At 41.1% G+C, this 23,268-nt stretch overlaps 1 protein-coding gene across 3 annotated transcripts in view; it reads left to right on the top strand.

Annotated features, from left to right (window-relative positions):
- The window catches only part of olfm2 (olfactomedin 2), a 309,049-nt gene that overhangs the window by 275,372 nt on the left and 10,409 nt on the right, over positions 1-23,268 (top strand). For all 3 annotated transcript variants that reach the window (XM_016994993.2, XM_008114446.3, XM_003223216.4), the window contains exons 4-5: positions 4,485-4,704; positions 16,352-16,458. In XM_016994993.2, coding sequence (XP_016850482.1) covers positions 4,485-4,704; positions 16,352-16,458 — 327 coding nt within the window. The remainder of the gene's footprint in view (positions 1-4,484; positions 4,705-16,351; positions 16,459-23,268) is intronic.

The raw sequence follows: 23,268 nt of genomic DNA, 5'->3' as shown, positions 1-23,268 counted from the left end.
CTTTGGTGGCATGTGCTTTCCATTAGATAGGTTCACATTATCACACAACTTTTGCCCTGATCTATAAAATAAGTGTAAGGATCAACTGTTGGAACATGTTGCATAGGAGTTCTTGGCTTTTGATCCTTTAAATCTGTGTTTTCCAAACTCTAGTCTTCCAGGTGTTTTGGATTTCAGCCCCCAGAATCCTTGATTATGGACCAAGGCAAATGAGGCTTCTGGGAGTTAAAGTTCAAAACACCTGGAGGACTAGAGTTTGGGAATGACCGCTATAGATATTTTGGACTTCAACTCTCCCCAAATTAGCAAATATAAACACTCGTTAATACCTTTGGGAAACTGAAATCTAGAACATTGGGATTTATGTATTTATCGTTATCAGAAGCTAAATCGAGGGTACAGTTATAATGTATTTAAAAACACAAACAAAGTTGTTTTAACAACTTGGCATTATGCTAAATGTCCTTTGACCAGTAGCTGGCCACTTGGAGTGCCTCTGGTGTTACTATAAGAAGGTCCTCCATTGTGCATGTGGCAGGGCTCAGGATGCATTGCAGTAGGTGGTCTGTGGTTTGCTCTTCGCCACACTCACATGTTGTGGACTCCACTTTGTAGCCCCATTTCTTAAGGTTGACTCTGCATCTCATGGTGCCAAAACGCAGTCTGTTCACCCAGTCTTCCCAGTCACTCAGTCTTGGGATGGCCAAGGCTGAGTGCAAAATGTTGAGTTCGCCTTCATTGTGTGTGCTCCATTGCCAATTGAAAACTTTCTTGTTCTAGTAAATGATTTTATTTCTACTACATGGAATTATTTTGGATCATTTTCAAATTTCTCATGCTGTTCAGCTATCTGTTCATTATTACTTTACCAATATTTTTCTTCTGCTGTTTTGATTCCCTTTGTGCTTGTTTTAATTGGATTATTGATGTTTTCATTTTTATTAATATTACTTGACAACTACAGTGGAAAGGGCATATTTTGTATACAATGAACAAATTTGGGGTTGTTGTACGTTTTCCGGGCTGTATGGCCATGTTCCAGAACAAATTTGATTTCCATCTTTTTATGGATCACAGTGTTGTGAAGATGCATCCTAAATTTTGTTGTAATATCTCTGTGCTCGGGGGAGTTATCCTATTCCAAAAATTCTATTCAGCCACGCCAGATCTTATGTCAATAGCTCTGTCTTCAAGTCAGGTATGACATTATGCTGGCCTTTTCATTTCTTTGTCATTTTACCCATTTTCTGCATCCTTTAGGAAAGGCTGTGAGATTCAAGCTGGGCTTTGTTCAACCATAGAATTGCTCTCTGAAAATGCTTACCAGATTTCATGTTAATGTCTCAGTCTTCAAGGCAGCAGTGGAACCTCTCTTGTAAAAACACTGAAGCCGAGAAGGGCAAATAGCACATCCCTTAACCATCCTGATTTCGCAGGGATACTCCCAGTGAATCCTCTTCATCACATTTTTGACTTGCTTTTCAAAAATCTCTTTTTCTCTTTTCCCTTTCTCTTCAAGCTTACTTCAATTGCTTCTAACTTTGCACTCATTTAATTCAGGGAGGAAATTGGAAACTTGCTATTCCATTGTAAGGTAAAGATAAAGGTTTTCCCCTGACTTTAAGTCTAGTTGTGACCAACTCTGAGGATTGGTGCTCACCTCCATTTGTAAGCCAAAGAGCCAGCGTTGTCCATAGACACCACCAAGGTCATGTGGCTAGCATGATTACACAGAGTGTTGTTACCTTCCCAATGGAGTGGTATCTATCAATCTACTTACATTTACATGTTTTCCAGCTGCTAGGTTGGCAGAAGCTGGGGCTAACAGTGGGAGCTCACCCCATCCCGCAGTTTTGGTGCTTACAAATTAAGAACCAAGACATCATTTTTTACAACAAATAGGCAGAAAAAGCAGTTCAATACATGGTAACACTATGTAGTAATTACTGTATTCACGAATTTAGCACCAAAACATCGCAATGTATTGAAAACATTGACTACTAACAAATTGACTACAAATAAAGATAGAACTGCATAAAATAAACTTACAGTAACAACATTGTTGAAAGTTAAATCCATAAAAAGTTCTGTACTTGCTGCCTAGAGAAACAACTGTGAATCTGGACAGGAGGCATACTGCGTTGCATAATCCAGAACACTGGATAAGCAAAGGTTGGATAAGCGAGACTCTACTGTATTTTATTTGTGACTTGAGCCCCAAACCTGGGAAAAGGCAATGAATAAACAAAGTTGGCATTCTTTTGGGGACTGACATAAGTGGACTTAAAAATTCAGGAAAGAGCAGCTGTGATACAATACAACAGTGCTTGTTGGGTAGCTATGGGAGAGACCAATATTCTTCATATTCCCAGACAGTATTTGTGTCTATTATGCAGCAAGGCTCTATGTTTGGTGCCCTGTTGTGCATCCTTGCTTAATAACACTTTATTTATATTCCGCCCTTCTTCCCAAGGGGAATCAGAGCGGATTACAGTATATTAACAGACACAGGCAAACATTCAATGCCTTGTTACAATGACATACAAGGAGACACAAATACACAGACAAAGGCTTTCATTTCTGGCTCTGGAGATGGTGCTTTTCTCTGGCTGTGGGGGAGGTGCTCTTTCTTCATTTCCAAGCCAAGGAGCCTGTGTCTGTAAACACCTCCTGGTTGTGTGGTCAGCGTGACTGCTTGGAGTATCTTTTTGCCTTTTCCCACTGAAGTTGTACCTATTTACCTACTCACGTTTGCATGTTTTCAAACTGCTAGGCTGGCAGGAGCTAGGGCTAACAGCGGGAGCTCATCCCATCCCACAGATTCGAACTGCCTACCTTCAGGTCAGCAGTTCAGCAATACAAGGGCCAGGCTGTGGCGCAGGCTGGTTGGCAGCCAGCTGCAATAAATCATTCTGACCAAGAGGTCATGAGTTCGAGGCCAGCCTGTGTTGGGGTGAGCACCCGACAATTAAAAATAAAATATAGCCCCTGCTCGTTGCTGGCCTAAACAACCTGAAAGATAGTTGCATCTATCAAGTAGGAAATTTAGGTACCACTTATATGTTAGGGAGGCTAATTTACGACACCATAAAAATCATCCAGCCGCTGTTGGAATTTGGAAATTGCCATCACAGTGGATTATGAAGCAGCTGCTCCCCCTGTGGCTGGAATCAAGCATACCCTTAGGAAGATGGAGAAGGTTTAAATTGCCTCTGCGTCTGTCTCTGTCTCTGTTCTATGTTATATGGCATTGAATGTTTGCCTTATATGTGTACAATGTGATCCGCCCTGAATCCCCTTCGGGGTGAGAAGGGCGGAATATAAATACTGTAAATAAATAAATAAATAACCCGTTGCAACACCGCAGCCCCTATAATTAACTGGGTTTCACTGGGCCTCTGCTACTAAGACATGGATGTGTGAAGTTATGCCCCACTGTCTGTGATTAGGAATGTTGGCCAAAAACATTGGCTGAAGTTCAGCATTGAATATAAATCTTTTAAAGTGGACATAACATCTAGAATTAAGCAGTTTTGCAATGTCTGTATTCAGTAAAAGGCTGCCATGACATTACTATGAAAGGGAGCCAGCAAAGTGACTGTTGCACTTTGAGACCATTTCACATTGGAACACAAGCAAATTGATGGTTGCACAACTGATCCATTGGGATCAATGCACAATGGGGAATCATGTGTATTAGGACCACTGCCTAATTTAGTGTTTCCCAACCTGTGGGTCCCCAGATGTTTTGGCCTTCAACTCCCAGAAATCCTAATAGCTAATAAATTGGCTGGAATTTCTGGGATTGTAGGCCTGGGGACCCACACGTTGAGAACCATTGAGGAATGGAAGCTAATGGTCCTCCAGGGGTTAGGGATTGCTGATGTGCATTAGTAGATCCCAGTATGCGTTGGAATACCAGGTAGGGAGTGTCAATACAGATTGATATAACCTGATACTCATTGGAACACTCTTGTTGATGTTCTGATTTGAATCTCCATTACGAGAGTTCTGGAACTAATTACCTTGTCGATGTTGTTGTGTGCCTTTAAGTTATTTCTGACCTTCAGCAACCTTGAAGCAAAACTATCATGAAGTTTTCTTGGCAAAATTGATCAAAAGTGTTTTGCTACCACCTTCCTCTAAAGCTGAGTGAGACTTGCTCAAGGTTACCTAGTGGGATTCATGGTCTCCAGCGATGTAGCAAAATATGCATGAAGGTATGAAATGTAGAATATAGAATTATGGTCTACAATAGTAATAGCAGTAGTAATAATATCAGCAAGAACAATGATTCTGTGATGCTGCAGCATTTCCTTTTATTTTCAGGAGATGTGAGCCGCACTGAGTTCGTGTGCCAAGTCCACCTGCAAATGCAAATCAACATCTTCACCTCGACTCCAATAATACGAATGCTTGTGAATGACACAGCAAGTGTTGAGGTGTTCTTGCCCCTTAATGGATTCTTCTTTCCCCACTGACAGGAACTCAAGGACAAGATGACAGAACTGATGCCACTTATCCCTGTGCTGGACCAATACAAGTCAGATACCCGGACCATTGTGCAGCTCAAAGAGGAAGTGAGGAACCTTTCTGGGAACCTGCTACAAATCCAGGAGGAGATGGGTGCCTATGACTACGAGGAGCTCCAGCAGCGTGTGCTGATCCTAGAGGCTCGCTTACATGCTTGTATGCAAAAGCTAGGTGGGAAGTTCAATGGCTCCTTTTGTCCTTTCTTTTCTGTGGTGATGTCTCTTTTGATCAATCTTATCCATGAGATGGTACAACTCGTGGATAAGGTTCCTTCCACATTTGCAGGTTTAACGTTTATTCAGATAGAGTTCTGCTAGAGGACCTAGAAATGCCTAGAGAGGCTTTCCTTCAGGTTAAAAAAGTAGCATTTTTAATTTGCTGTTTTTCCACTTTTGTGGGATACTGTCCCCTAACCCCTGTAAAAGTGGTGAACCTAATAAATATTAGTATACTGTATACTATATCTTCTTGCTTGCTGCTGACTTCATTAGTCCCTGGATCTGAAAAAAGCCTCCTTTACACACCCATTCCCAACTTTGCCAAAATAGGAATGATCCTAGGAAAAGCAGAGAGGTGTGTGTTTAGCACTGCTCATCATAGTCATGACTTAGAGCAGGATGAGAAATAGATTTAGCAACGTGATCAGAAATACTGGATGGAGTAAGGAGCTGAGGGAGGGGGGCATAATTCTAGCTTAAGTGTACATATGTTATTTTTATTTGTTTGTTTGTTTGTCATTGTGGAAGTCAGAATTTTCTTCATCCCTCTGCAGCAACCTATCACCCTAGATCTTACCATAGAACTTTGTCAAACTGCTCTTTAATCATTAATAATAATAATAATAATAATAATAATAATAATAATAATAATAATAATAGATACTGTGGGACTTCTGAATCCAGACTGACAAAGTTCTGGAACACAACACACCAGACATCACAGTTGTGGAAAAGAAAAAGGTTTGGATCATTGATGTTGCCATCCCAGGTGACAGTTGCACTGATGAAAAACAACAGGAAAAACTCAGCCGCTATCAGGACCTCAAGACTGAACTTCAAAGACTCTGGCAGAAATCAGTATAGGTGGTCCTGGTGGTGATCAGCACATTGGGTGCCGTGCCAAACGGTCTCAGCTGGCATTTGGAAACAATAGACATTGACAAAATTACGATCTGCCAACTGCAAAAGGCCACCCTACTGGGATCTGCACGCATCGTCCGAAAATACATCACACAGTCCTAGATGCTTGGGAAGTGTTCGACTTGTAATTTTGTGATACGAAATCCAGTATATCTGTCTTGTTTGCTGTGTCATACAATAATAATAATAATAATAATAATAATAATAATAATAATAATAATACAGTAATACTTTATTTATATACCGCCCTATCCTCAGGGGACTCAGGGCGGTTTCCAAAACAATACAATACAATACACATAATAAACAGAACCATACAACAATTTAAAATAATACAGATGGTAAACATAAATACACAACGAACGATCCAAAGAATGAAAAATAAAACTAGTAAAAAAACTCCCTTTATGGGCCAGTTATGGTGGCTAACGGAGAACAGGATTAGAAACTCACTTAACTATATCACCCTAATCTGATGCAAAATTATTTGCATCATTCATTGAGAGTATTAGGGGATCCTGATGAACTCCAGTAGATGATCATTTTGTTACAGTTGTATGGCCAGATGTCTCTTCAATCCCTGTTGTTCTTCCTCAGCCGTTGAATGGACCAATGAGAGTGTGGCTTCAGTAGCCGAACAGTAAGCCAAGATGTAGTATATAGCCAGCTGTAGTATAGTGCATCCCTGCGTAGAAGCACTGTGCGACTCGGTGCTATACCTGATTCTGAATTAAGTGTTATAAACACTGTTTGCTGCCATCTAAAAGCACCAGATCCTATCTAATCTTGGAAGATAAGCAGGATCAGCCCTGGTTAGTATTTGGACAGGAGACTACTAACAAAATACCTGCTGTTATGGGATAAATTTCCAAGGAAGGACTTCACAAAATCTCTTGAGTGTAGGGCCCAGGAAAGCCCTACTCATGGAGCTGCCATAAGTACAGTCCACTTGAAAACACACACATGCACACACTGCCACACACACACACACACACACACACACACACACACACACACACACCCATGTGAAAAAGATCCCACTATTTTAGAAAGGTCAGACAGCAGATGACTGTTGTTTCCCAGGAACCGAGAATAAGAGTCAGTTTAGATTTATGGTTCAGAATATTGACTAGTATTTAGGATCCTGTTGAAGGTCCAATTCACATGATATCAAACATTCACATTGTGTCAAACACAGGAGCAGGGGCAGGATAGAGTTTGAACCAGGATCTGTAAATCTGGGGAAAGCAGTTAGTCTTAAGAAGATAAATCCATTATAGCAGACCACTTCCCATTGTGCATGGATTAACAATGCTTAGCCAAAATTTGTCTGGAGGACTATCTTCTCCACAATGCCTGCAGCAGAGTTGGGATGGGCAACTACTGCTCAGTTACTATCATTGTTACATCTGTCAATTCACAGGGCAATTTAAAGATAAATGAAAAAGTGTCTTGTTATAATGGTAACATGTGATTTTTTTTTAGAAGGAGAAAAGGAAGGGTAAGGGAGCAATGCTAGATTGAAAATAGAGGCCTCTGCAAATGTTATTTCTCTCAAGCCTAAATTTCATAGAATTTCAACCTGCAATCAAGGCAAATAACAGAGTGTGTACCACAAACAGAGAGCGAGAGTGCACCCCAGTGATAAGATGGGATAGTGAGTGTATTTAATACAAAAAAACTGAGAAGCACACAGCATGTGTCAGCCTGTTTCCTGCCAGGCTCTGTACCTCTTCCCTGTTCCTCCTCTTCATATTTTGTCAGTCTAGCTACTACTGGCAAGGCTATCTAAACTATAACTGTAGATAAATGTATTCCTTCTCCTGTAAGCCTCCAGAAGCACCTGTTCTATTTTAGAAAGATTGCAGCTTCTCTTTGCACTGTTGAATGTTCTAAACCATTGTTTTCCAAACTTTGGTCCTTCAGATCAGTAGTTCTTAAGCTGTGGGCCCACAGATGTTTTTGGCCTACAACTCTCAGAAATCCCAACCAGTTTACCAGCTTTTAGGATTTCTGGAAGCTAAAGGCCAAAACATCTGGAGACCCACAGGGTGAGAACCACTGCTTTAGATATTTTGTACTTGACCCCTTATTAACCCCAGGCAGCTTGATCAGCAGTCAAGAAGTCCAAAGCATCTGGAAGGCCAAAGTTTGGACCACTGTTCTAAACACACACACACACACACACACACACACACACATTTCAAACCTAGAAGTGGATTTGTAGGTTGAGCCTATAATGTTTCCAAGCAAGACTTGGACAGAGTCTTTCCTAGAACTCCAAAGAAAATATAGTTCCTATCAGTATTTGACAGATATCAGACTATCTGCTCTGGCTCACTGCCAGTGCAGAAGTTATATAATTGGAAGTTTATGTCTACAGCATCTCTAGGTAGACCTGGCCTAAAAGCTTGAAGAGCCACAGTGTAATTATCACCACCACCGTATCTTCTAGATATCTTGGACTACAGCAGTCATCATGGCTAAGAATGATGAGTTTGTAGTTTGAACCATGTGAAAGGTGATAGAGTAAGCAAGGCCCTTCCCTTGACTGGCTGTTTTCAAGACAACAAAATACTTACAGAAATCTATCTTTACAATGTGACCCCCATATCCATGTGATCCTTTCCTATCGTTTTATTATCTATATTCAACAAAATATGCCCTTTTTAGACATTTTCTAGATCTTTTGTTTGGGGGGGGGGGGTTATCTAGTTCAGGAATTTATCCCCCAAAGATTTTGGGGTTGTACTGTATCTCCACACCTGTTCATTCAAATACAGTGGTGACCTTTATGTCAGTAGGCCTTTATTATAAAATGTATAGGCACTTTCCAAGGTACTCAATGTTTGGATACTTTGGATAGCACCTTCAGTATTTAAACTAAAACATGGAGTGGATTCATTGTGCCTTGACAGGGAAGCCACCAGCTGCTCCTGAGCAATGGGGTACCATCCTTCCTTAACCCCTTATAGTTACGCAGATGCATCTTTATACTCCTTTTCATCTGCTTATTGCTTTTTGCCACTTCCATCCCGGCTAACCACATGGGGCAATCACAAGAAATGAGCCACAGTTTTTAAATACCCTGAAGGCACAAGATCTTTGTTAGTACTTGGAAGAGAGAAAGCCAAGTGCTGTATACTGTATTTCAGAGGAAGGTGATAGTAAATCTCCTCTGCTTCACCCTTATCAAGAAAACCCAGTGAAAGGGTTGCCATAATCCAGAGTTGACTTGAAAACAAATAACATCAGATCAGTTATTCACATTAAAATCTGCATGTTCAATATGAAAGACATTGCCACCCATTAACTTTCGAAGTGGAAACACAAAAGCAGGGGCATTCCAAGGCATTCTGCTACCAGAAGCAGAGCACCAAAGGACCTCCTCCTTTCACAACATGACCATACATAGCAGCTAAGGTTAATGTTGTTATTTGAACATCTGAGACAAAGTCATATGTATCACTTCCCCACCACACAGTGCAATGCAATTACAGTATAATAACTGCATACTTAACCATATGCTGTTCTTTCTTGTTACCCAACATTTATTGCCTGAGTCAGCTTCTTCACCTAATGGTAGAATAAGTCCTGTCATAGAGCTACACTTAGACTGAGACTATTTCTGGACTTAGTCTCTGAAAGCTTTCAGCCCACCACATGTGTTTCTGCAAGTAGAGCTGTAGCAGGACCATTGCAAAACTAGAAGGGAAGGATCAGAGAAACACAGCACCAGCATACTTTCCAACTGGCCTGATTTGACAGGGATAATCTCAATGAATCCTGTATCATTTTGCTTTGGGCTGAATCTGGCTCTTCCCTGATGACTAAGACAAAAGCAAACTACCACAACCTCTCCTAGCATGTGTGTTCTTCCTCATTAATAGGTTTCACTATCTTGACCACACTCTTAATATTGTTTGGCTATACGGCTTCAATGAAATATTGGAATATATGCAGCAGTACTATTTTTAGGCTGAGCAAGCTGGCTGCTTCAAGTGGCAGGTGCTGGGGATAGGGAGCAACAGTAAGTTGTACAAAGTCAGAGTAGTATGTGCTGTGCCCCCTTTCTTTCACTCTCTAGGCTAATCTGCTGTTTTTTCAGTTCAGTAAGGGTCACTTGTCACTTCTGTTGGAATAAGGTATAATGGTCAGTCTGGTTGATGTGCGTGTACATGCACACGCACACACATACACATGGTATAGGAGGATGTCATGTGGTCTTTCATCTCAGTTGTGTTCTTTGTAGAATAGCACAGCATTGGAAAATATACAGAACTGAGGTGGGAAACACATGACATCCCACACAAACTGCAGTTAGATTCCATAGGAGCAGAATTCAAAACGATCTTGACAGACTAGAAAGATGGGCCGAAACTAACAAAATAAAGTTCAACAGGGACAAATGCAAGATACTTCACTTCGGCAGAAAAAATGGAATGTAAAGATACAGAATGGGGGACGCCTGGCTGGACAGCAGTACGTGTGGAAAAGATCTTGGAGTCCTCGTGGACAACAGGTTAAACATGAGCCAACAATGTGATGCAGCTGCTAAAAAAGCCAACGGGATTTTGGCCTGCATCAATAGGAGTATAGCGTCTAGATCCAGGGAAGTCATGCTACCCCTCTATTCTGCCTTGGTCAGGCCACACCTGGAATACTGTGTCCAATTCTGGGCACCGCAGTTGAAGGGAGATGCTGACAAGCTGGAATGTGTCCAGAGGAGGGCAAATAAAATGATCAAAGGTCTGGAGAACAAGCCCTATGAGGAGCGGCTTAAAGAACTGGGCATGTTTAGCCTGCAGAAGAGAAGGCTAAGAGGAGACATGATAGCCATGTACAAATATGTGAGGAGAAGTCATAGGGAGGAGGGAGCAAGCTTTTTTTCTGCTGCCCTGAAGACTAGGACATGGAACAATGGCTTCAAACTACAGGAAAGGAGATTCCACCTGAACATCAGGAAGAACTTCCTCACTGTGAGAGCTGTTTGACAGTGGAACTCTCTCCCCGGGGCCGTGGTGGAGGCTCCTTCTTTGGAGGCTTTTAAGCAGAGGCTGGATGGCCATCTGTCGGGGGTGCTTTGAATGCGATTTCCTGCTTCTTGACAGGGGGTTGGACTGGATGGCCCATGAGGTCTCTTCCAACTCTACGATTCTATGATTCTATATTCCATCTGTCCCAAGTAACATGGCTGGTAATCAAGGATGATGGTAGCTGTAGACCAGGCCTCTTCAACCTGTGGCCCACTGGGTGTTTTGGACTTCACCTGCCAGAATGCCGCACCATTGAACAAGCTGGCTAGGGCTTCTGGAAGTTGGAGGCTCAAACACCTGGAGGGCCTCAAGCTGAAGAGGCCTGCTGTAAACCAACAATATCTGGAAGACCAGAGACTCATTATACTGATTAGAAATGGAAAGGCCTAGAAAAAAAATGGAAAAATTGGGAAAAACTGTGTTTTCCCCATTTTTTCCAAAACCATTTTTTCAAGAAAAAAGTATATTGATACAAAAAGTCTCAGAAAACTTTCATTAATGTCTTTATGTTATATAGTTTGAATACTATGTCATATATATATTATTTATCATTGGAAAAGAACATATTCTAAACACTTTTCAATGGCTCCAGAAAAAAGTGGCTTTGGAAAAAAAATGGGGGGGGGGGTTGCTGTTTTTCTCTCAATTTTTCCATTTTTTCCAGGTCTTCCCATCTCTAGTTCTTTGTGTGTGTGTGTGTGTGTGTGTGTGTGTGTGAGGAACGTCTTGAGAAATTGCAAGTCGCTACTGGTGTGAGAGAATTGCCCCCCCCCCCCCGTTGCCCAGGGGACGCCCTGATATTTTATCATCCTGTGAGAGGTTTATCCCATGTCCCTGCATGGGAAGCTGGTGCTGACAGACGGGAGCTCACACTGCTCACCGGATTCTAACTGCTGACCTTTCAGTCAGCAGTCCTGCTGGCACAAGAGTTTAACCCATTGCACCACCGAAAGCTCCTGTCTCTATTTCTGATACACAGTAACTCTGACTAAATTTCCAATTGATGTTGAACTGCGTACACATGAAGCTCAAAGACTGTAATTTTTCTCCAGGCTCCTTAATGTTCTTGGGAAGAGAAACCAATACCTCCCATTTCAATGGGGTAATCTGAACATTGAAAGAGCTGTCCAATGTGCTGAATGTATTTGGGAACCAGGACTCCACATCTCAGAAACATCCTTTGAAATTCAGATTGAAACCCTCTGGGCAATGAACATGAGAACTGCCATTCACTTTGGATAATGTTGCACATTTCCTTCATATAGTCAAAAATTGAATTAAAAAAAAGTAAAATGTCAAAGCTTTAACTAAGAATACACCTTGAACAAAGAGTGCTTATTATTCATAACAAAAATAAAATTAAAACTTTTTTGAATGTCAATTGAGGTTTCCTAACAGAGATTTGAAAAGTATCTTTTTCTGGCTAGTTGTGGGTGGTAAAAGATTACTGTAGGACAGTGGTTCTCAACTTGTGGGTACCCAGATGTTTTGACCTTCAACTCCCAGAAATTCTAAAAACTGGTAAACTGGCTGGGATTTCTGGGAGTTGTAGGCCAAAACACCTGGGGACCAATAGGTTGAGAACCACTGCTGTAGCACATGTAGGGTGAAAATGTGACTTTCCCATGTTATTTCCCTAGTGAACTCAGCACCTTGAAGATGACTATCTGTTTGAACCCAAGTTGCTTACCTTAGGAGGAATGCAACGTATTGATTCAGGTCCAGATGCTTATATTATCATATATAAATTCTCATCTTCATAAAGGTTAGCATTGCAGATAGAGAGTTGGATAAAAACCTTAGTTTCCTTTCCGTGGATGAACACTCAAACGTGTGTCCCACCAATTGCAAATTAAAGTGATGCCATCCTAGAAAGCCTACAGCACATGCCAGTGCTGTATGTTAGAACCAGATCTAAGATGGAGACAGTTTTAAAAGTTATGTCGTATGTAGAGGGATGTGACATGGGTAGTGCTTAACAGTGTGTTTATAAAAGACAGACCCCATTCTGTTCTCAGAAATCCAAAGGCAACCCTAGGAGTGTCTGGAGCAAGCTCTTCCCTCTGTTAGCTGCTGGACATTTTATTTTTTTAATTTTTTCAGGCATCAGCTGCCATGAGCTCTCCTGGGCTCGTGAGCTCAGCTTGGTTTGCTGCACTGCTGACACCTTGCGAATAATAATTCAGGCATTGCGTGGGCTTCACGACTATGCAGTACAAAAATAAAGATGCAGAGATGTCAGAGCATCAATGGGGTGTACTAAGAAGAGGGTCAATTCAGATGACTCACCACTCCATCAATTTCTAATTCAGCCCATGTTTAATGGCACTATTGCAAAGTTAATGAAAATGGATGGAAGAGAATTGGCAAGGCATAGTGTAGGCTCATTAAGGGTTTAAAAATTATTTCTTTGATTTATATCCTGCTTTTCTCCTGAATGGGATTCAAAGTATCTTGCAGCATGAATTAAAAGAAAGCAGTTAAAACAGGATGAAGTAAAAATAAAGTTTCAATGCATTAAAGAGTACATTCCATTTTAACACTGTTTATAAAACATAAATGTAAAACAATTAAAAGATTTAAAATATACAACACACATGAAAGTATTACACCCAGTTATACATCACTGCCCTGTGGCCAATCAAGACTGAAGGCCTTTTTTAAAAAAAAAAAAAATGGTCCTTGGCTGCCTATGAAAACACAACAGAGAGTTCCAAAACCTAGGAGCAGCCACCCAGAAGGCTCTCTCCTACATCCCCACCAACCAAGTTTGGGGACAGGGTGGGATGAAGAGAAAGCTCTCCCCACAAAATTTTAAAATTTGGACAAGCACATATGAGAAGATAAGGCTTTCAGATAATCTAGACCTAAGCCATATAGGTCAAAAGCAGCACTCTGAATTGTGCCCAGAAATGGACTGGTAGCCAGTGAAGTTGTTTCGTGAAGGGAGTTATACACTCCCTATAGCAAGCTGAAATCAGCTGTCTAACTGCAGCATTTTGAGCCTGCTACAGTTTCTAAACACTTTTAAAAACCATCCTCTCATAAATTACAATAACCTGACCAGGATGTAATGAAGACATGTGTCAGCATGGCCAGATCTGGTTTCTGCACTAGTTTTATCCATTTTCAGTTTTTTCAAAAAGACAACCTATGGTATATAATGCTAAAACTACAGAACTACATTTTAGCTACTACAGCTAACTGCAAACCTACATCAAAAGTACAAACTCAAAAACAAAACACTCACCTTCACACACAAACACACAAACATTATATGAATTTCCACTCACTATCTGATTATTTTTATTTCTTATTAATCTACTCTCTTTAAATGATATTAAAAAGGTAAAGGTTTTCCCCGGACGATAAGTCCAGTCGTGACCAACTCTGGGGGTTGGTGCTCATCTTCATTTCTAAGCCAAAGAGCCGGCATTGTCCATAGACACCTCCAAGGTCATGTGGCCGGCATGACTGCATGGAGCGCTGTTACCTTCCCGCCAGAGCAGTACCTATTGATCTACTCACATTGGCGTGTTTTCGAACTGCTAGGTTGGCAGGAGCTGGGGCTAACAGCAGGCGCTCATTCTGCTCCCGGAATTTGAACCTGGCACTTTTTGGTCCACAAGTTCAGCAGTTCAGTGCTTTAAAGCACTGTGCCACCACAATTCCACATTTGATAACACTCTTCTAATTCATAAATCCTACAACTGACAATAGCTGGTGGACTAATTTTAACTGTGTAAGCACACTCCTGGTTATTGCCAAAATCTGACCATCCAAGTTCAGAGAAGAATCCAAGAGTATGCCCAGCTTACAAACCTGAGGTTTCAGGGGAGTGTAACCCTGTCCAGAAGCATGTTCTTATTTCCTTGTTAGCTTTCCAACTGGCCAGGGCACCTGTATTTTGTCTGGATCAAGCTTCTATTTGTTTGCCCACACCCACTCCATTACTGACAAGAAACAATGATTTAACATCCTTGAAGATAGATGGAAAGGAGAGATATAGCCACATCTGGTGACACTGAAATCCATATCTTTGGATAACTTATCCCATCCATTTCATGTATATGTTAAATAGCATGGAGATAAGACAGAGCCCTGAGGCATATCATAGGGAATGGGCAGGTTGCTGTAGAGAAGTTCCCAGTACTACCTTTTGGGTTTGCCTCTTCAAGAACAAATATAACAAATGTAAAATAGTGACTCCAGGAACCATTCAGAAAGATATGATGGCTGATGATATCAAAAGCCACCGAGAGGTCCAGCAGAATCAACAGAGACACTCTCTTTCTGTTTAATTCCGTGTTTACATCAATCACCAAGGTGACCAAACCCATCTCTGTTCCATGGCCAGAACTGAAGCCTAGTTGAAATGGATCTATTCTAGAGAATCTGTTTAATCCAGGAACCTCTGGAGACCACAACACATTCCAGAACCTAGCCCCCAAAACGGAGAAATTTGAATATGTTTTGATAAACATCATGTCTTCTCCTGTTCAGAATTCAAAATCTGAAAATAATGGTTAAATATGTTTTGTATGAATTCTATAATTTAGCTCTTTAGACAAAATGATCCAACAAATCCTGTGTGTGCACCTTCTTACCCAAAGAAGCCCAGGAATCAAGGCACAAAATCAAATTATAAGTGATCTTGTTTGGCTGTTTTGACTGAAAGGTGAAATAAAATTCTGTGCCAATCTGGCATGCAACATTTGGGGGTGCTGGGCATTTTCAAAGTTGAATTTCTGAATGTGAGTTCATGAAACTGGGAACATAAACCATTGGCAATTATTTTGACAAAGACAGGGAACTGGTGGGGATTAATGTCTGATTTATTTTTAGAAACCCTCAGTCTAAGGTCATCCATAATACAGAATGCAAATCTAATTAGGAGAATGTAAATTTGAATTTTGCAAGCAAAGTACAATTAGTTTAGAAGTTTCTGTATCTAAGACATGCACTTTTAGCTTTAGAAGTTTAGAAGTTATTGTAGCAAGCTTTGCAAAAAAGACTTTGTTAGAGAAACTATACCACTTCAGATGGTAAGTGCAGGATTCAGTTGTATGAATTGCAGGGACACGAGACAAGCCTCCCAAAGGATAGTAAAACATCCGGGCATCCCCTGGGCAACATCCGTGCAGATGGCCAATTCTCTCACACCAGAAGTGACTTGCAGTTTCTCAAGTCACTCCTAACATGAATAAAAGTTGTATGAATGATCTGTTTTTGTAAAAAAAAAAAAAACCCAAGCATGTCAGGAAAAGGTAACATACAGGTTCTCTATCTGCAGAGAAGTTTAGAATAGGAAGATTTTTCAGTATGGGGGTGGATTCAAGTATTTTATACTTATACCAAGTAATTCCATATCTCTGCCATAAAGAAGGCATTTTGTTGAACTTGTTGGCTTCCAAAGTATTGGAGGCTTTCTTACTTGGGTGATGCCTTCAAAAGAAAGGTTGGATTTATTAAGTGGAGAACAGCCCATCAGGAAGAAAGTATCTGTTGAGGGAGCCCATGATCAGAGATTTATACTTTAGTCTAAACATACTGGTCAACAGACATGAGACTCACCACTGAGTCTTGTTTTGACTCTTTGTCTCCTAAATGACTCATCCATCTGTGTTTATTTTTATATTTCAGGGTGTGGAAAGCTCACAGGAGTCAGCAACCCCATTACCATCAGGGCCTCAGGATCCAGATTTGGCTCTTGGATGACGGACACCATGGTCCCAAGTTCTGACAGCCGGGTGAGTAACTGAGATTCAGCAGCTCCATTCAATTGCTAGTCCAGTTGAAGCAAACACACTGAATCTTACAATTATATTGATTCAGAACATGAAGAAAATTACTTTTGTGGATTACATCTCCCAGAATGGTAAAGGATTGTCTGAGAAATGACTTTCCCAAGTTCAATGTTGGATTAAGAAACTGTGGAGCTGCCTGCTACTCACTAGCTATCAGCTGAAAAGCCAACATCCCTCAACCCAGAAAGTGACGCCTTTTTAAACCCAACACAAATAGAATAAATTTCCCAGGTTATTTGATCTAATGAGTGAAACCTGACTTAATAAGCACAAAGCCCTACTCATCAGCCGAGAAAAATAAGCCTGAGACAACACCGCCCACATAGCATTAAGACATCTATCCTAATTGCAAAAAAAAGGAACATCATTATGCAGGAGAGAAAAAATAGCATTAAAAGGGTACCAGAAAGAGGTATGTAGGGAAACAAGGACTGGAATCTTTGAGGAAGGAAGGAGAATTGCAGGAAGCTTCCTACCTCTAGTCCAGGGGTCTCCAAACTTTTTAAACAGGGGGCCAGTTCACAGTCTGTCAGACCGTTGGAGGGCCGGACTATAGTTGGAAAAAATCCTATAAACAAATTCCTATGCACACTACATATCTCTTATTTTGAAGTAAAAAACAAAAACAAATGGGAACAAATACAGCCTCAATGTTAATAATAATCATAATCATAATAAAAATAATAAAGAGGGTAGGAAGAGACCCCTTGGGCCATTTAGTCCAATCCCCTTCTACTTTTGTGCACCAAAAGCACAAGCAAAGCACCCCTGACAGATGCCACCAAGCCTCAATGTTGTTGGTAATAATAATAATCATCATCATCATTATCATCACACAGTCCTAAATGCTTGGGAAGTGTTCAACTTGTGATTTAGTGATACGAAATCCAGCATATATTTCTCGTTTGCTGTGTTATACTGTGTCTTTGTGTCAATAATAATAATAATAATAATGCCATTATTACATTGCACTTTATTGACCATTTTAGCTGTGAAACTACCTCTCCCCATTTTGAAATATTCTGCACTTTGGACCAGATCCGTGTATTAGTCTCCTGTTTTTAACATTTTACGCTGTATGTTGATTTTTATGACTGTTTTATTGATGCTGATGTTTTATTGTTGGGATATTTGTTTTATTGTCTTGCTGTTGTTATTATATTGTTGTGTTGGGCAAGGCCCCATGTAAGCCGCCCCGAGTCCCTTTGGGGAGATGGGGTGGGGTATAAAAATAAAGTTGTCATTATTATTATTATTATTATTATTATTATTATTATTATTATTATTATTATTATTAGGGTTGGAAGAGACCCCTTGGGCCATTTAGTCCAACCCCCTTCTGCCTTTGTGCATCAAAAGCACTAGCAAAGCACCCCTTAATAATTAATTATTAATTAAATAATAATAAAAATACCATTATAAACAAACAAAGCTTTGGAAGGCATGCACTAGGCGAGGGAGGAGGAGGGAGCTACTGCTGCCACGGGGGCCGGATAAATGGCTTTGATGGGCCGCATGTGGCCCCCGGGCCTTAGTTTGGGGACCCCTGCTCTAGTCCAACATTATGTAGGTTGAAAGCATGAGGAAAAAATTACCCTTTAGAGTTATAACTCTCCAGACTCTTCCAGGAGGCACAGAGGGAGCTGCTTCAAGGGATAAATGCTGGATGGGGTGTTGTGTCATTTGAACCACCCCTTTTCAAGATTGTCCCTCACCCTATAAAGGAAAGTGTTGTCCTGTTGACTGATGAAAGTTCAGCTATTGTTCTGATCAGATTCATTATCTAGGAATGGGAGGGAAAGCCACCTTGTTCTTTGCTAAGACGTCCCAGTGAAGCTTTAAGAGGGAAGAATGAGCCTAGGCTCATGTGGCACAAGAATACATTTCCATGTCAAATATACATAAAATCACTTCAAACAGAAATGATGGTTGGAATCACAGTTACTAATTTGTAAACTAGAGTTGTGCACCTGTTAAATTATTTTTGTTCATGGCCGCTACATAGTCACGATAATAGACACATTGTGCAATTCTAAAAATCCCCCAATCCCATTTTACTGGGCAGCTGTTGCTGCCAAAAATGGAAATCAATTATCCTGTTGACAGGGGAAACAGCAGTTTGACATTTCGTTCTCATCAACAATATCTAGTGCAAGAAGCAATTGTGACAGGGATCCTGCTTCTGATTGTCACACCAGAAATCAATATAGAAAAGGGATGGAAAGGTCATTATGCTTCACTCTGATGGATTTTTGTTGCTTGCAGAAGCTCCTGTCTAGTACATCGGAATGGTGGGGGACCAGGCTAAAAAATCCTACTACTAACGTATAGTTGCTTAAGTAGGTGATATAGGAAACTGGTCAACAATTTTAATAAATTGTTTACAATCCACTAATATATATCCCCATGTAAAACCACAGACCCATGAACTCAGTGGGAATTTAAATCTTGTAATCCCAAAAGCCAGGAAGAACACATAGTGTTTTAAGGGAAAGCAGTCACTGAAAAGACTGGCTACTGAGGAGACTAAACTCATCATCAATGCCTAGTTCCTAGTTGATCTTTGCAATTGTTATGCAGCCTTGCACTTCATCCCATGCCCTTGTCCCATGGTTACAGCTTTGCACTTATCCCATTCCCCGGAGCCTCCGGTGCTGCAGTGGGTTAAACCCTTGTTCCAGTAAGGATTGCTGACTTAAAGTTGGGTTGCTGATGTGAAAATTGCCAGTTCAAATCCAACCCAGGGAGAGCGCAAATGAACTCCCTTTGTCAGCTCCAGCTCCATGCAGGGACATGAGAGAAGCCTCCCACAAGGATGGTAAAAACATCAAAACATCCAGGCGTCCCCTGGGCAACATCCTTGCAGATGGCCAATTCTCTCACACCAGAAGCAACTTGCAATTTCTCAAGTCACTCCTAACACGAAAAAACCTATTCCCTTGTCCTATTGTTTACATCCTGGCCACATTTTACAGTAGCTTACCACCATTGGTTGATGAGTGCTGTTTCACTTTAGTTTTAAGTTGTTGTTTTATAAGCCTATATATTTTATTCAATTGTGTTTTATTTTATGTTTTGTTTTCAGGCACCTTGTGCTGTGTATAAACCGCTCCAGGTCCTTTCGTGGAGATGGTGGCGGGATATAAGAATAAAATAATAATAATAATAATAATAATAATAATAATAATTATTATTATTATTATTATAATTATTATTATTATTATTATTATTATTATTATTATTATTATTATCATCATCATCTGTTGCTTCAGTGGTAGGCACAGAATTCCATAGAGCTCTTGGCTATTGCTGGGCACCTTTGTCAATGTCAGCAATCCCCCTCCTTTCTCCACATCACAGGTCCCTTTGCCAGCATCTGCAACGATTCCCAGTAATAGCCAGAAGCTCCTTGGGGATCTATGGCTTCTGATGTAATGAGAAATGATGACAAAGGTGTCATTCTGTTTTCCCAATGCCACAGAGCGTGGGGAAATGGGATAGTGGCACTGGCCCATGTGAATATCAGGACCGGTTCTGAATTAGGACTGGCGTTATCTGTTGACACCAATCTAGAAGTGCAAGGCTGCCCAGGAGCTTCAGGAAAGCTCTTGAGCATTCTTTGACTTCTGCTAACACGGTAACATTGAAAACTGGTTTTACCTCGCATTATGGACTGGAGGTCCCTGGATGTCATCTGAATGCCTAGGAGTGAATTTGAGGTTTGTGGCCCATATAGACAGGCCATTAGATTTCAACGTACAAATATTAATATTGGTTCCGTGGGCATGAGCAATTACCTACCTCTCGCCACAGAACCCAAGAACGACAAACACTCAGTGTTGGGATAACAAAAGGCCACAACTTGTTTATTGATTACAAATGAGTAACAGGGTTGGCTGCCATGCATGAGTCCTGGATCAGGAATCAGACAGCCCGCTGCTGACCCATGCCACTTCACCATGCCAGGGGGTGCAGCTGTTTACTGACCGGCACAATACCTTGTCACCATTACTGTAGCACCACTGCTAAGCAAGCTGGATCCAGGGCCCATGTCAAATGCCTGCAAGTTGTAACAAAGGAACAAAACTCTAATGAAACAACCAAACAACATAACATATATGAAGAGTGGGCGGTCTGGGATAGCTGAAAAGACGCATTGGCAGAGAAGTTACCCAACGTGACCTAAATAGGTTGCCGGGGATCATGGCGGTGGCCAGCTCCAGCCAATCAGAGGGTGGAACAAAACCCGCTGGTGACTGGCCAGCCAGCTGCACTATGGAAAACACTCCCAGCGCAGGGGGCTCCTGGGAAGAAAGAGCCCCCCAGGAACAATGGCTGACATGAGGACGCCCGCCGCCACAACTTCCCTGTCCAGTAAATTGGGCATGGCATAGTATCATAGAGTTCTCTTGGGCCATCCAGTCCAACCCCCTGCCAAGAAGCAGGAAAATTGCATGCAGAGCACCCCCAACAGATGGCCATCCAGCCTCTGTTTAAAAGCCTCCAAAGAAGAAGCCCCCATCACACTCCAGGGCAGAGAGTTCCACTGCTGAACAGATCTCACAGTTAGGATCCCTTGTAAACTTTTGCAGGAGCACAGATTCCCCATTTTTCAAGGACTTGGCAGTGTCCCATGGCTCTATAGCAAATGACTTATTGAGAAGAAGACTTAAGAACCTTCCCTCCGCCCTTTACTTCCACCCCAGCTCTTCTAAAGAGACCAAGGAGGAGAACTTTGTCTGATCATCCTCCAAGTGTGAAATCAATCTCACCCGCCTCTTGCTATCAAAATGTTTCTTTGGTTATTAAAAACTGCTCGGGCGTTTGATCAGCAGAAAAGAGTGAAAATACGTTTTAACTCAGTAAATTAAAGGAGAGAAAACATTTAATAAAACAAGCGTAAATCATCCATAAAGGTTGCGGCATGTTTATTCAGACAGACTTTGCAGTTGAGCTTCTTGGCAATGTAAAGCAGAGGGGAAAAAACGATTACAAGCTATTTGGATGGCAGGATGCCCAGGATGTAAATTTAGGTGGAATTTGGAAGGAGTATCTCAATTTAAGGAATCACAACCGGTAGCCCATAGTTCCAATTGCTTTCTCCTCATCCAATTCCCTTCTTCATCCTAATCTTATGAATGCTGCAAATTTAAATCAAAATATAAAAGGAGTTTGACCTCAGTTATCACAGGGAGGCTGGGGGGAGGGCAGAATCTTGTCCTTTCCAATAGGCTCAAAGCAAAAGCTTGTGTACTTTTTCTCATTGTGCTATCCTGACCACACACGGATGCTGTTTTGTCATATGTGTCCCGGTTTTCACCTGTGAAATGTTGGAAGTTTTCCTTTGCGGAGTATGCTGGGAACAAATGTGCCTTCCTGCAATGACCCCATACAGATTGAATGTCTCCACAATTTTGGAATAATTAATGTATGTCAAGGTAATAATAAAAGTGAGTGCCTTTTCCAAGTTGACAGTAGTCCAAGATACAAGAAGGCTTTAGATTGTATCATGGTTTAGTAATGCTATTGGAGGGAGAGCATAGCTGTCCCTGGGCAATTTGCTAGATGTGACATTTTCCTAGCAGAGGGAAAATTAAATGCTTTAATTGCTTAATATGTATTACTTTTTTAAAAAATTAAAAATTAAATTGATTTTAAGTCATTGTTTGTATGTCTTCAAGGCATCTAATGGTTGCCATATGTAAGCCGCCTTGAGTCCCCTTTGGGGTGGAGAAAGGCAGGGTAGAAATAAGGTAAATAATAAATAGGTAAAGGTAAAGGTTTCCCCTGACGTTAAGTCCAGTCATGTCTGACTCTGGGGGTTGGTGCTCGTCTCCATTTCTAAGCCAAAGAGCCAGCGTTGTCAGTAGACACCTCCAAGGTCATATGGCCGACATGACTGCATGGAGCGCCGTTACCTTCCCACCACCTATTGATCTACTCACATTGGCATGTTTTCGAACTGCTAGGTTGGAAGAAGCTGGAGCTAACGGCGGCCTCTCACGCCACTCTCGGGATTTGAACCTGGGACCTTTCGGTCTGCAAGTTCAGCAGCTCAGTGCTTTAACACACTTCGCCACTGGGGCTCCTTAAATAATAAATAATAAATAAATAAATAAAAGAGAACATAGTATCTCCCTACTTTTCCATTCTGTGGATAGATATTGACTGGACTGCATCTGAGCTTTACTTCAGCATTGTGAAATACATGTGTCCCAGTTTTCATCAAGTTGGAGGATCTATGGTACTTGAAAAGGTTATCGCAACTAGAGCATTTCAGCTTGGGATAGGCAGGGTCTATTTTTCAATGGGAAGTGACCCATAAGTTGCTTTTTGTCTGCTTGCTATTAAAAAAGGCCCTTCTGAAACAAACTAAAAACAGCTTGGAGGGGTAAAATGTGGCAAAATTCTACTCCACAAATTCCTAAGGAGGAATTCTGGAGCAATTTAAAAAACAATCCAGAAAGAGAGGGCTTGGAGCTGTACTTTCTCCAGCCCTGCTTTAGGGGATTTCATAACTTGCAACCTGATCAAGATGTTACTGATGCAAGGAGAATGATATTACAGTAGAGTCTCACTTATCCAACATAAACGGGCCGGCAGAACGTTGGATAAGTGAATATGTTGGATAATAAGGAGGGATTAAGGAAAAGTTTATTACACATCAAATTAGGTTATGGTTTTACAAATTAAGCACCAAAACATCATGTTTAACAACAAATTTGACAGAAAAGGTAGTTCAATACGCAGTAA

The sequence above is a fragment of the Anolis carolinensis genome, chromosome 2 (genome assembly GCF_035594765.1).
Source record: "Anolis carolinensis isolate JA03-04 chromosome 2, rAnoCar3.1.pri, whole genome shotgun sequence".
Classification (NCBI taxonomy): domain Eukaryota; kingdom Metazoa; phylum Chordata; class Lepidosauria; order Squamata; family Dactyloidae; genus Anolis; species Anolis carolinensis.
Note: the sequence above shows the minus strand (reverse complement) of the source record. Positions and strands in the feature narration are given on the sequence as shown.